This window comes from Pieris rapae, chromosome 1 (genome assembly GCF_905147795.1).
Source record: "Pieris rapae chromosome 1, ilPieRapa1.1, whole genome shotgun sequence".
Lineage (NCBI taxonomy): Eukaryota > Metazoa > Arthropoda > Insecta > Lepidoptera > Pieridae > Pieris > Pieris rapae.
In genome coordinates, this window is record NC_059509.1 from 7,190,903 (window position 1) to 7,205,065 (window position 14,163).

At 33.0% G+C, this 14,163-nt stretch overlaps 2 protein-coding genes across 5 annotated transcripts; one reads left to right on the plus strand and one right to left on the minus strand.

The window, feature by feature from the left end:
• Positions 1–1,383: 1,383 nt before the first annotated feature.
• Positions 1,384–12,527, minus strand: LOC110994355 (protein argonaute-2). 4 transcript variants are annotated; one of them, XM_022260949.2, is made up of 14 exons: positions 12,374–12,527; positions 11,379–11,716; positions 11,097–11,297; positions 10,769–11,012; positions 10,477–10,699; positions 9,579–9,824; positions 8,858–9,023; positions 7,181–7,305; positions 6,475–6,659; positions 5,175–5,341; positions 4,373–4,521; positions 3,248–3,425; positions 2,467–2,658; positions 1,384–2,118 (listed from the first exon to the last, which is right to left on the minus strand). In XM_022260949.2, the coding sequence occupies exons 1-14, from the start codon at positions 12,522–12,524 to the stop codon at positions 1,810–1,812; spliced, it is 2,874 nt and encodes a 957-aa protein (XP_022116641.1). In that variant the 5' UTR covers positions 12,525–12,527; the 3' UTR covers positions 1,384–1,809. The 4 variants fall into 4 exon arrangements, with proteins under 4 accessions (XP_022116641.1, XP_022116640.1, XP_022116643.1 ...); XM_022260948.2 differs by having other exon boundaries at positions 1,385–2,118; positions 3,248–3,437; XM_022260951.2 differs by lacking the exon at positions 12,374–12,527 and adding an exon at positions 11,884–12,037 and having other exon boundaries at positions 1,385–2,118.
• Positions 12,528–13,005: 478 nt separating this feature from the next.
• On the plus strand, positions 13,006–14,121 carry LOC110994353 (39S ribosomal protein L53, mitochondrial). The gene is made up of 3 exons (XM_022260946.2): positions 13,006–13,281; positions 13,537–13,664; positions 13,737–14,121. Exons 1-3 carry the CDS (start codon positions 13,136–13,138, stop codon positions 13,889–13,891), a joined length of 429 nt encoding a protein of 142 aa, XP_022116638.1. The 5' UTR covers positions 13,006–13,135; the 3' UTR covers positions 13,892–14,121.
• Positions 14,122–14,163: the final 42 nt, after the last annotated feature.

Genomic DNA, 14,163 nt, shown 5'->3' on the forward strand with positions numbered 1-14,163 from the left:
AAGCATTTTCAAGGATCCCTACAGAAAATTAATACGTTAATGTACTATTATTTTTGAGAGCTCTGCTTACTTTTACCGACATGAGGAAAGGGTATGGGGGGGGGGGTAAATTGGAGTAAACCTGCTTATGTAATACTTGAGCAGCCCCAAAGAATGCGTTGTTATTGATTTATTACAACTGTTAAACATATACACTATATATACTCCGCTTACATTATTTCAAATATATTCTTGAAAGATCCGCCATTTTAGATGCATTCTTAGCAACCATAATAGTTCAGAAGCTACCTATTTAGCTGGAAACCTAAGAATGCTAAGAATTGATTTAGATTTTTTCAATGTCTACCATTTTAGGTAGAACGTTTCGCCTATTTTCGATACATAGCTGACGAGCCTCATTTCTGTATATGTTATGTGATCATTTATTTTATTTAACGTGCGCGTGTTAAATGTGCATATAGACAGAACGTACTCAGCCGGAGTCCTCAGAAATGAGTCGCAATTTAGACCGAAAATATGGTTATTACTGTAAGTAAATTTATTATGTTCAACCTACATAATAAACTTACTCAGACTATTAAAAATGTGAAATGAAAATCGGTTTGTTGCCATGGTTACGAAGATTGTTTCATGTAGTTAAAAATCGTAACCACGGTAACAAAGACATACTAGCCACTTTGTTGACTGATGTTAATCTTTAGTACACATGAATTTTAAACGAGAACTTCCTCTCACAGAATGAAGAATTAATAATTTAAATAAAAATATTTTAATTAGTAAATTAAAAACATATTATCAGTTTTTGTCAAATTAGTGAAGTTGTTTTCCCTAGGGTAACGGTTCAGCTGTTTAAAACTATTTTTATTGTTTTGGTGCAGATGAACATGTCACCATTGCTAGAAACACCTTAAAACGTTCTACTACGACGATATACCACTCAGGATATCGTTGTAAATATTATGTTAATATCCCCAAATACGGTTTCATACTTGCTAATCACAATTAGTATAACTAATTAGCATACATTATAGCTCTTTTATTTTCGACATTTAAGGCTATCGCGTGCTTTGTTCATACGTCGTACAATAAAGGTGGGGCCGTAATAGATACGGCCCTATTCATATACGAACGATGATGGGTGTTTTGTCTCAATTTTAGACAGGAGAGAGATAAGGACAAAACATTTAGTATTGGCATGAACGCGTTAGGGGGAAATCAATTAACTCCAGGTTATCTTTGAAACGTAAAGAGCGCTTTTATAATACGAAGTAGAACTAACCTGGCCCCATTTTGTGTCAACAAATTCTGAAGTGAAATATTGTTTTATTGGCGGTTTATTGTTTTATATGATAAATCCTTTTCTGATATGAATATAAAAACTTTTTTATATTCAAAAAATATGTCATATTATGTAATAGAAAATAACTCGTTTTCGTTTGTGTTGTTCTTTAAAATCAGTTGGATGATTACGGGCTATCGTTACCTGAGTACTGCACGCTTAAACGCAAAATTTAAAAAAACGGTATGACCTTTGAAATAGTACCAAACGATTATGATTCATGAGAGACGTACTAAACGTCACAAAAACACTGCTAAAAAAGAGGCAATATTACATTTTTCATACACAAATCTTACAGCGCCTCTGGTGGTGATACGCAAAACTAAATTTTACACAAACTATTGACACAGATTTTACACAAGTGTTTACTTAGTTCTCATTATAAACAGACATAAGTTTAAAGCATTTTCGCTGTTCACATTTCCGATATATGTTTGTAGCGGCCGCAATCCCCTGTACGACTTGACATACTAAGCGAAGTACATGACCTTTTTGGTGGCCGCGTGCACGGTGATAGCTCTCGCCATGGCTCCGGGGGTCCTATCCTCGCTACAGGCGGACTGGTGGCTGCCTTCGCCCGAATCGTGTTCCTTCTCGACCAAGTGGTATCGCGCGCGGAAGGCGACGAGGTGTGCGTAGTACGCGGGCGCGGGGATCGACACGGAGCGCGTACAACGCACGTACGTGTGGCACAATTGGTACGTCAGACATTGCAACTCATCGGAACCGAAGTGATTGTCGTCCCATAGCACGTGGTAGTGGGATGGACGGGATGTACCCTGAAGTTTTTTATTAATATTTAAACTGATTGATTGTTCTGTATTGATTGATTGGGGGATGTATTTTTAACAATTAATAATATATCTATAAGATATTCCTGTATTTAGGTGAATTTTAGGTTCTTTCATATCGACACTTTGATATTAAAAGCAGAAATAATTGAAGGTTTAAAGCAAATGTATTGAAAATTTCTATTGGTCTAATCGCTAATGGTTCATTTAAAAAATAATTAATCATGGATCTATATTAATCCAGACTTAGTTCGCGTTAATAGGAATAGCCAAACGTATGTATTATACGACCATAAGTCGCAACACAAAAATTATAATTATGTCAGAATTATATACCTGTATGCCCTGGTGACTGCACAGATAAAAGTCGAACTCAGTAGGGTGTGTAATGCCCAGGTCGACAGTAGTTCCGGCCGGAATGTTTCCGGATTTGCCCGACTGCTCTCGCTTATCCGCACAAAACAGACGCGTATGGTGCCGCTTCTGTACGACTATGAATGTGATACCAGGCTTATATTCCGCCTCGAGCTGTGAAAAAAAAATTACATTGTTTGCTGCTGAGAAAAACTGACCACCCCCAGATGAACTACGGTCTGATTACACAGGGCATACTGCAGTGCTTTACATTCATTCCGCATAAGAATGCTAAAAATTTATATTCTTTTAATTATTTAAATATATAAAATTTTACGCTCCAAACGTAATTTTTTCTCATTAACATTCTTAGATACAATACATATTATATTCAATTGCGTTCCATATCAATATTGGGACAGATAAAGTACTGAAGTTACAGAGTAAGTGACATTAGATTTAGTAATGTAATTTTATCCACTCCATCCTTGAGGTCGTAGGACTTTCTATTTAAGTATTTAACTCTCGCACGTACAATGAAGTAAAAGATTCTAAGGATACGATCATACAAGCATGCCATAGCCTCTATATAGTCGAAGGCTTGTACACACAAAAGTCCAATCACCTACTTGACTATTAAAAGAAATAGATACAGAAATCAGACCATCCTTAAAGTTAGCCACTGGCTTTTTAATATGATAAAAGTGATTTATTAATTTCAATATCATTAGTGTACTGCGAATCACATATATAATAGGCTCACCTTGATACAAGCCTCTCTCACAGCCGTAAGCTCATGCTGCAAAACATGTATGAATTGTCCCTCAGAGATCCCGTCTCGGTACATAATGATCCTATGAGGCTTGAAACCACCGGTGCTCTTGTAGAACATTAACAGCAATTCTTGTACCATACTGCTCAGCTCGTGAACGATTTCCTGCCTGTCATTCTCACTGAATTAATCGATGGTTACCCGTTGCTGCCATAATACACCACGATTTTGGGAAGGGCAATGCCCGCTTATAACTAGGGACGGGGGGAGAGAGGACATTTAACAATACTGGACCGTCTATCACCTTAATTGAGAAATGTTTTATGATATTTAATTATCTTATAAGTGCAATTGAGGTACATAGATGTCCAGTCACTAATGCAATGAAACAATATAGGGATTGAGACTCTTATTCTAAACTATAACTAAATTATAAATTGGCAACGAGAAGGCATATTTTCCTAAAAATAAACAGATCGACAGATTTCTTTGATATCACATGTTTGACTGAAAAAAAAATACTATATATTCTGAAAAATAAAATAAAAAGAAAACATAAACTGTTATTTGATTGGGACATTATTAGTGTCCTTTTACGATACTGTTTTCCATTGAGTCCAAGGCACCTTAATATGATAAAATACACAATTAATTATTAAATACACATTATCTTATTAAATTTTCATCCATATGTGAGACATACTTTAAGCTTATTTTGTTTGTTTGTTTTTAAATTAAAAGAATAGCCTACCTTTTATCCTTGTTAGTTTTAGTAAAATCATTTAAATAACCCAATAATTAATTTAGTACAAATTTCAAGATTTACGGTTCACTACTTCACGAATGACGATATGCAAACGCTTTAAAGATCGAAAACGCACTCGCGAACTTGCAGTACATGGGCGATAATATCACTTAACATTTCAAACTTCGCTTACAAAATAATAAAAAACACATCAAACTAGAGAAACTAACTTTGCACGTTACAATATTTAAAATAATTTTCGACATAATTAATCACTACTTGAAAACGTTTAAGAAAAGCTTTTGCAATTGAAATTTACATCTTCTAAGTAAAGGACGGCTTATAGCAAATCAATCAAAATCAACATTTACCTGTGTTGTTGCACTCTCACAGTTGCGGCGTATCTCGAGGGATGGGCGTCCATTGAACCCACCACTGCCGCAATGGACGGCTTCTTATTATCACCAGCCGGTGGATGTGTCACATCTACCCCAAGGAATATTACCGGCTCGTTGAATACCTACAATTTTCAACATCAACAAATTGGTATAGAAAATATTTACTTTTACCAATAAAACATGTCTGGCCATCTTTCTGTATCTCTTTCTGTACTTTTAATGGGCAAATAGACGCACGACTTTTTGTGACTAAGGCATTCCGGATTCCTCACCGCACGAGCGAACAATCAAAAGGTTTTTTTATTGTGCCGTGTTCAGTTTTAAATTTTGTATATTATTTTTATTATTTGAAATGTTGTTCTTATTAAAGACTGAGACTGACTGAGGGTTTCTGAAGAAACTGCTCTTTGCAGTTCATTTACATCCTAAAAGTAGATTGGGTCTCTTATGCCTAAAAGAAAAGAGTGACGAGAGTTTCTTACACCGGCTTTTTCTCTCGACCCTGTCTTCTTTGCCGATGAGTAGGAATGCCTACAGGTTCTAATTAAACGACGTGAAATAAGTGATACCTGTCTATCTTATGTTCCATAATAAACAATTTATTTTATTTTTTATACAAAAGGTGGCAGACGGGTAGGAGAATCATCTCATGTTAAGTGACACCGCTGCCCAAGGACACTTACACTGACAGAAAATACGCAAGTGCGTTGCCAGCCTTTTAACATTGGTACGCTTTTGAATGCAAAAAGATTAGTTTTTATATAAAAATACATACTTTAGGACGTATGGAAGGCACTAATATGGAGTTTATGCCACCAAGTTTAACGTTGATCTTGAGACAAAGATTGCTTAATGTCTGTGGAGAGGTTTTGTTCACGTTCTTGGCCTGAACGCATTGAGTGGCCATGCCCAGTACTGTATCACCGACTCGCTTCACTTCGGCTAAAACAGATAACATATATTTATTAACACTTCGTTACATAAAAAGAAAAAAAATTAAACATAATTTGAATGAAAAGCAACTGGCGGCCTTATCGCTTTAGAACGATTTCTTCCAGACAACCACTATATATTATTACTTTGTATCGTTAAAGTATAGTCGTAATATGGAGCGCGTAGAAATCTTAATTCAGTAAGCTATCTTAATAGAGATTGATTTGCTATTTTAAAAGAGTACTGAGAGTTTCTTACGCCGGCTATTTCTCTCGACCTACACTATCTGTCTTCTTTGCCGATAAGTAAAAATGCCCATTCAAATTTAATGACGTGGAATAAGTGATACTTGAATCTTATATTCCAAAATAAACATATTTTTTATTTATTTTCATGTTTAAGTGTTGCAACGCACTTATGAGAACTTTAAGTATTTTTATAACAATATAAAACATAACTAAAATTATGAGAAATTCATTTACGAATAGTAAGGCGACGGTCCTCATTTTGTACAAGTTACGATAGAAAAGTAGGCCTAAGAAACCACGACAAATATGATTGGAACAAATACATAAGTATCGCTATGCAACTTATTTTATTTATTTCGTAATCCTATAGATAGGCTAAATTATATAACAAAAAATGCTAATTATATAGCCAAAGCTTGAATACATAATATAGACCAAAAGGGGTCGTTGAAGTATTACGACCGCACTATATGGTCTTTGATTTTCTTAATTGATGATTACGTCAACAGTAATTAGTCACTTTTAAACACATTGTCTATGCTTCAAAACGTAATGCGAGGATTCGTAAAAAATATTAATATTTACGAAACGAAGAATCAATAAAAATTATTAAATACACTTTAACTAAGTTTCCCAATTCAGCTGTGTTGTGTGATGGTGTGAATGTATGTGAGTGGGTGTTTTGTGTGGGGTCTGCTGATGACGCAGGTTATTTAGCTTTATGGATATTATTCATATTCCTTGTATGCATATTTCCAGGACAGCATAAACAAATCGAGGCATAAATATAGTTGTTGCATGAAACAAAGATTTGTTTTCATATCTAGGTTCAGCTTTTAAATTCCAATCATAGTTCCAGTTAAATTCTAAAAATCATCACAGACAAAAACTCACCGTAAACGGGTGTTTTGCCTGGCAACACTACAACAACCAGCTGTAACTGTACAAATGTCGATTTAAGGTATTTAAACATTGGTTCCACTTGGTCAGGACCTGTTGCGTACTTGCAGAAACACGGCTGGCCTATTATTGGCATTCCTGCGTCATTCGATATTCTCTGTAGTTGTTGAGTGAAGTTCCTGCAAAGATAAAATATGTACTTTTAAAATCTTGATTCCAGTATGACGTAAGCAGATTGACTACAATTAATCCCTCCCTCTCTTGTCAACTTTAGCTTTAAAGTTAGCAAAGCTCTCAAAAATAATAATAGTTCATAAAGAATCAAATGTTTGTAGGAATCCTACGACAATGCGTCGTTTTCAAGAATAGGCAATGTGTGGGTAATTTGTGTAAAAAAGTAATTAATTACTGTTGACTTAATCACCAATTAAGAAAATCAATGGTATATATAGTGCGTACGTAAGACTTCAACGGCCCCTTTTGGTCTATATTATATGTATATTCAATCTTTGGCTATATCATTGACATTTTTTATACTACCGTATCGTAACTAGCGGCCGTAGAGTTTGTTACAACATTTAATAGACTGGCTGGCTAATGCTTAGGCCATTCGTACGAAATTGTCATTATGTATACAAAGATAAGTGTACCTTAAGTTACAATCTATAAAAAAAATTTATTTCCCTTAAAAAGTACTTACTTAAGTGCATCCTCACGGACAGTTCTCTGCGGGGCAAAGCAAGCAATCGCCCAGACCCGTATCTCGACACCCATAAAGAACTGTTTTCCTCGCATATCCCAAACACCTTGGTTGGGCAATGCTTGCTACAACATGAAACAACATTTAGTAGAGATTTTTGAAGTTATACTTATTTTGGCGCGATGGAGAAAAATGATGAGAATTAATTTTTACGATGCGCGCGCACACCAACACCTAAATTCGACATCGTAAAGTTAGGTATAGGTGGCATGGAAATCGATAACTATGTTCAAGTTGTATATTCCAATATTTTCATATTTAGAACACGTGTTTCGTAACAGTACAATTAAACAATGTGAATAAATAAATATTATTTTGGTGTTTTTAAATATCATATACGTCGGTGATAGTATTTATTAATATTTTATTTATTTAAATGACTAATTGTATATGATTAATTTTAATATTAATCACTACATGCATTTTAGTTATTTTTTTCCATACGCCAAAGAAGTATAACTTCTAACGCGTTTACATAAGTACACACACTTTTTAACAAATATATTAACCTAAACGTAAATATCATGTTAAAGTGTTGTTGGTAATTTTGGTTGCTTTACTAAATTTACATTCTTTTCCGGTCACCTACGCATAGCCAAAACAACATTGCCATTATCATTAATGCTGTGAGATATGTTAATGTAAGATCATTTAACAGGAAAATTATTGATGTATCTAATTAATGAACGGCTGTTGTAATAAAACAACGCTTTTACTATTCAAAACGACTGTTTGAATTATAAGCATATGATCGGATTAAAACGCGATAAACAACAGTTTCACAGATTTATAATAGTGTTAACTAAATTGCACGCATGGTCAATAACTGTATAAGTTGGAAGTAGTTACCCCGTTGTCTATATTCAGTTTTGGGGAAAGTTAAAATAGTGATGTTGCTTCACATAAATTAGTCGATAAAACCATATTCTGTTTTTACTTTTTTATAATATAGGTTTCTGTGACATAAATCTTTTTTTCCGTCAGTCAGTTATTTAACATATATATGTACAGTGAGAAAATTCTAAGCTGCGGTTTGTGTTGTACGTACGAACGTAACAGAAAATATAATAATAATAAATTATTAAAACGTAATAAAGCAATATTTAATTTGATACTGATGAATATCGGCAATTATGTAGATGAATACAAAAATTGAACTAATGAAAATTCGACGTGGAGATGGTATGATTTGATGCTATTATTTTTAAGTTTGACTTCATATATATGGAAATTGTTAATTTAGTAGGAAAATTGTACTAACAAAAATAAATAATAAATTTATGTAAGGAATTTATTATTATAGTATTGTCTTTTATTAACATACTTTTACCCATTTAAAGAAAAACATTTTTTCAGATCGTTTGATGTATTTGTACATATATCCTACGCATTTGCATAAGGAATGTTTATCAAAACTTGCTTTGAAAATAATAATTATTTACTTAGATACTATCGGGAGTTTTTACGAGAGTTTTAGAGACAAAATAGTCTAAAAAAAGCTATCATAATTATTATTTTTTCTGCCTTCGCAACATTCTATTTTAACATTTCGCATTTAACCAATTAAACTACAGCTTTATATTATAAGTATAAAAAAAATAGAGTGAAAAATATTACTTGTCCTCCTAGAGATGACACACGCCCTCCATATTGCAATTTGGGCGAAGGCAATACGCGCCCTCGTACCTCCATCATGTTATTCGATATTGTCAGACCAAACTCTTTCACGTAAAGGTCAGTGTTGAAGTTCGCACGTCGAACCAAATTGTTAATTTCACGCTCTCTAAAAGATAAAAAAAAAGTCGATAAACAATTCCACTAAACTCGCCATGATTTTTTTACTATGTTAATTGACAATGAACTTATGTAGTATTACTATTTACACTATTACGTCATTATAGTTCGACAATACTTGTACAAAAAAGCAATGTATAATTTTTATAAATAAATTAAATAATTAATTCTAGTTCGCAAAACCACCAAGCCGGCCTTTTGTACAGACATTTTATTGGTAATTCATATGGTAACAGTTTATTTCTATTAAGTATATTTAAATTCAGATAGAGAAACTAGGATTTTAGACAGTTTACAAGAGTAAGAGACATTGGAGCTGAAGAGGAAGTGGACTCATCAAGTTATTAGTGGAAAAATGGTGAAGTAAGCCAACAGAATAGTGTCCAGGTCACGGAAAGTTATACAAAATAATTCAATAATTTATATTGTTATTAATGAAAATATTTCCAGGTGTATTTTCATATAGTAAATAACATTTAAATATAATTATTATTATTTTTTTTATGAAAAGTTTTAATAACTTAATAACTTTTAAAATAAGTACCTGTCAGGAGCTGAACGAGCTGTGGCCTTAATCATGGTGGATGTCTGCATATCAGTCAGTTTCTTTATACATCTTTGGCCAGGCACAATATTACATACTTCTAAGGGTAAGTATGTGTGTTTATGTTCCTGCCCAACTTGTAGACATGGCAAATGTGGGTATCTTAGCTTCATTTTATATTTATCTAGGAAGTATTTAGCTACAGTACATTCAACTGTTTGTCCATTTTCTAATTGTAATGGAAATCTGTGATATAAGAATAAAAACATATATATCTAACTATAAGCAAAATTTTGTTATGAATGTCTGAGAATAATAAAGATGGTAGTACTAGTTTGTTGCAAATATGGTTAGCTTATTATCATAACAAATTACAGTCAAACCCGTTTACGATGACATACTTTACAAAAACATACTGCTGTTCTAAACAATTCTTAAGTTAAATTGATAAAAATTATAGGTCCCAGCAGTTAACAGTATGTATTAGGTACTGAATAACAAAGTCATCAGCTGTTACAACTATTGGTTTTTGACCAAATATGAGTAGTCCCTTTGACGTTGTAATTATATATATGGACTGTATTTTGTTTATTATACTACAAATTAGAAAGTTTGTAGTATTTTGTACTGTATTATACAGAAATTGTATTATGTGTTAGTAATGTAGACCGATTTTTCAGAATGATTGCCATGATTTTATACAATAACTATTTTTACAACATGGAATAACGATTGCATCGTTTTGGTTTACAATTCAATGTAGTTCACTCAATATCCATAATGCTGATGTCGCAACTTTAGTAACAAGTAGTACAAAAACTCAACAATGTGAACTAAATTGTAGTTATTATCAGAGTAATAACTTGTAAAGGCTAACAATATACAAAAAAAGACATACGATTGCATTTGAGCAGGTCTTCTTGTCACATTACAAACTCTGTACTTTCGTTTCATTGTACCACAATGAGTAATTTCAATCTTGAGGCCTTTTATTTCTTTTGTAAACTTAACTCTTTGAGAGTCTGTCAATGGTTTTCTTTGGTCATTTACATCCCTTATATCCAACACTTCACACATAAATTCTATAACTGGCTGAGCTTTGTAAAATGCAGTTGCCGACACTATGAAAAAAAATATTATTACCATTTTCCTTAAAAAATAATAATATATAAATTAAGTAATGTTTATACCATCTATGTTCAACATCATTTTCCATTGACTGGGTCTAACAGACTGGTGGAAACCAAACCATACTTCACGACCTCCACCAAGTGGATGATAGTATCCTTCCGGTGATGAAAAAAATGATCTGCCTACTGGTGTATACATCATGGAGGGTAAATGTCTCATCACAACATCTAAAGCAAGTATTGCATCATAAGGTATCTGTCTTGTCCGACCTTCTAGTGCCTCTTCTAAAGCAAATAATGACACCTGTAAAGTAAACAAATTAAGGAGAGTAGAATCAGTAAAGGTTTAAATTGTATTAGTATCGTAAATATTGTATGAAATACAAACCTGCGCAACCCATTTAATAGTCACTCGAAACACTCTATCTTTACCTTCTCCTGGCAAAATGACTTCTAATTCAACTCTATCATTACCAATTGGGAGAGGATCTCTTGTGTATAAATTATTTCTACCGTCAAATACTGGTTTTAAAGTACCAAATATTTTGTTATAACAATGTACCATAGTGTCAACAATGTCTCTATTGACCTGTAAAATATATTTTTAATAAAGGTTAATTATATAGAACTATGGTGTAATATTCTAATCATACAGGAAATTACACATTACCTTTCTTGGACATTTATCTGGTTGTATATTTACATCATAGTGATGTACAAATCCTCTAGGCATGGATATTTGAAAATGATTGGCACGAAGCATAATAGGACGGCCTTCATGACCCAAGTTAGGTCGCCGTGGACAAGTAAGAACATCTGGCATGTCTGGTGTCGGGGCGACAGGCGAAACGAGTGATAAGCCTCCCGTCGCCGTAGCCACGCCAGCAGGAACCGCTCCAGTTGTAGCAGCAACGCTGGCAGCTCCAGGACTAGTCGCAGTTGCTCCAGGTGTAGCGCTCGCAACACCTGTAACTCCTACCGCCCCTGCACTCGCCTCCCCCGCTGGAGCTAAAATTCATTATGAATCACGTCTTAGTTATACTCTTTTATTCATATGTCACAAGATTCTATGACAGTTAAACCAAAATAATCTATTAAATTCTATTTAGGACAACCAAACAAAGAAGCTTTCTTCCTAACTCGTGGTCGTATATGCATGATGTGAAATTACTTACGTTGACCAACGGGGTACATCTTGAAATATGTTTTTATAAATCAAAATGTATAAAATAAAGTTTATACAAGTAGTAAGTTTGAATTTTTTTAAGAATTCATTAAAATAAGTGCCTCTGAACTACTAGTTACTGTAATTTACTACCTAATTCTTAAAATGAGTTTGACAATTGACTTTGATTAATAATTCTGATAACTGTGAACTGTGTAACCACAGATAAGTGCACAGTCGTTTATTTTTTGTCTAATCTGTGTTCAATAACAACATCTAAGACGTAGAAGTTACATATTCAAAAACAAAACCTTTGCACTGTCTGAAATAGTTCAACGTAAATACGTTTACCGTATCTAATGGTATTTATATCTTAATTTAAAAGAATATCGCTTTATTCTGTTAGAATATAAAGATATTGAATGCCAACAGTCCTTACAACAGACGCAGTTTTGGAAAAGGCTTGATTTACTGCGATATATATTATATGAGCTACTTACTGATTATATATTTGGGCCAGCCATTTATTCGGAAAGTTACTCCATAATAATAAGTTATAACCATTAATATCACCGCAAAGAATGTCGGCAAAATTATTACAGATAAGAATTTATCCACAAACTTTTTTCGTATACCACATGTATCTGCCATCAGTTACAAGTGGTGACAGACAACAAAATATAAGCGAACCATAGAAAAGGAACTTAAACATCGAAACAGCGCTATTAACCGAGGTTAATATGTTGGTCCTTTTTTTTCTAAGGACATCATAATGCGTATCAAGTAAAACAATGCTATTGATTTATATTACACAGTTTGACAGTAGTTTTCTTTCGGTCTAGTATCGTCCTTTGTCGACATTTTTTATCAATAAAAATAATATATCGAACAGAAATTATATTTTTTTTTGTACAAAAACTCACGTTTGCTTAATGTGTGTTTTTATAAATTTAAAAAAGCTGTATGAAAATCAATTTATATTTTTCACTTAATAATGACAGAAAATCATTGATTAATATTTTTCGTCAAATCAAACTTCACCATATTCTACCAATCTACCGAAACTACATAAAGCTGTTTAGGTAACAAGCACTGAGACACGAAAATTTTAATATTATAATATGAAATAATACTATACCCACATAGAGATTAGTTTATTAAATTATCTGTGCCCCGATCCAAGGTAAATTGTTGAGAGTCGGGTGTCGACAGTTTTCACTTGATATTTTGGGAACAGTTTGAGAATCGTAGAAATACTGAAAATGTCCATCCCCTACAGTGGAACTTTCAGGAGATCCGGAGGTGTAGTTTCTGCCATTGGAAAACAATTAAAAGCTGTTAATCTAAAAGCAGCCAGGAGAATCACAGTCAGATTTGATCCTTTTAGTGAGAACGTAACTCATACGAGGTACCTACAAACAATTTAAGGGTTAGATGTGCGCCCCCAATAGTTTTAAATTAATTCTACATTGATATCTTCGAATTTATTATCTTGTGTAAGAATGTTGCTTCGATCAATGTTTAAAAATAGGTCTAATTGATTTTAAGCAAGCATCTTCGTACGGATGTGATAAAGCTTTGACAACCTGTACGTTCTAGACTAAATCGAGATAAAAGCTCATATAATATACAGGTTTTAATGTTAACAAATTTTTAATTTTAGGAATTTCTTGCACTATATTAGTTCACCAAAGATAGCTTTGACAAATCCCAATTGTGTTTTAAAAACGGAAGTTGTCTGTGATAGAAGTGAACCTACGGTGGATATAAGCATTTTACCATCAATAGCAGGTACAGTAAATATATCTATCAAATCATTTATGAATCTTCTAAAATTATTTTCATTATGTACTGTTTTTTCAGAATCCGCAACTTTGAAAAGTGTCACATTAAAGAGTGGTAACTTAACATGTTTGGAGTTGTTACAACTGCTTAATAAACACATTTCATCATTAGCACCCCCAGAACAAATTATAACACCAACTAAATTAGAGAAAAAGAAAGGAAAAAAAAAGTAAAAAATAATGTCCAAAAAAGGAAACCTTAATGTTGTAGAAGAACTATATAATCAAATACCAGCATTTACTGATGTCTTTTCTGAAGATACTTTCTATATATTTGTCGTTCTTTTTGTGATGTCTACATTTTTGGTTGCCTTTATTTTATCTAGATTTGTTACTATAAAACCTATAGAAAAATAATTAGTTATGCCATATACAATAAAGAATGTATTGATTGGTTCATATTATACAGTTATTTATTTTTACTTTAAGATTTTAGTAGTTTAAAA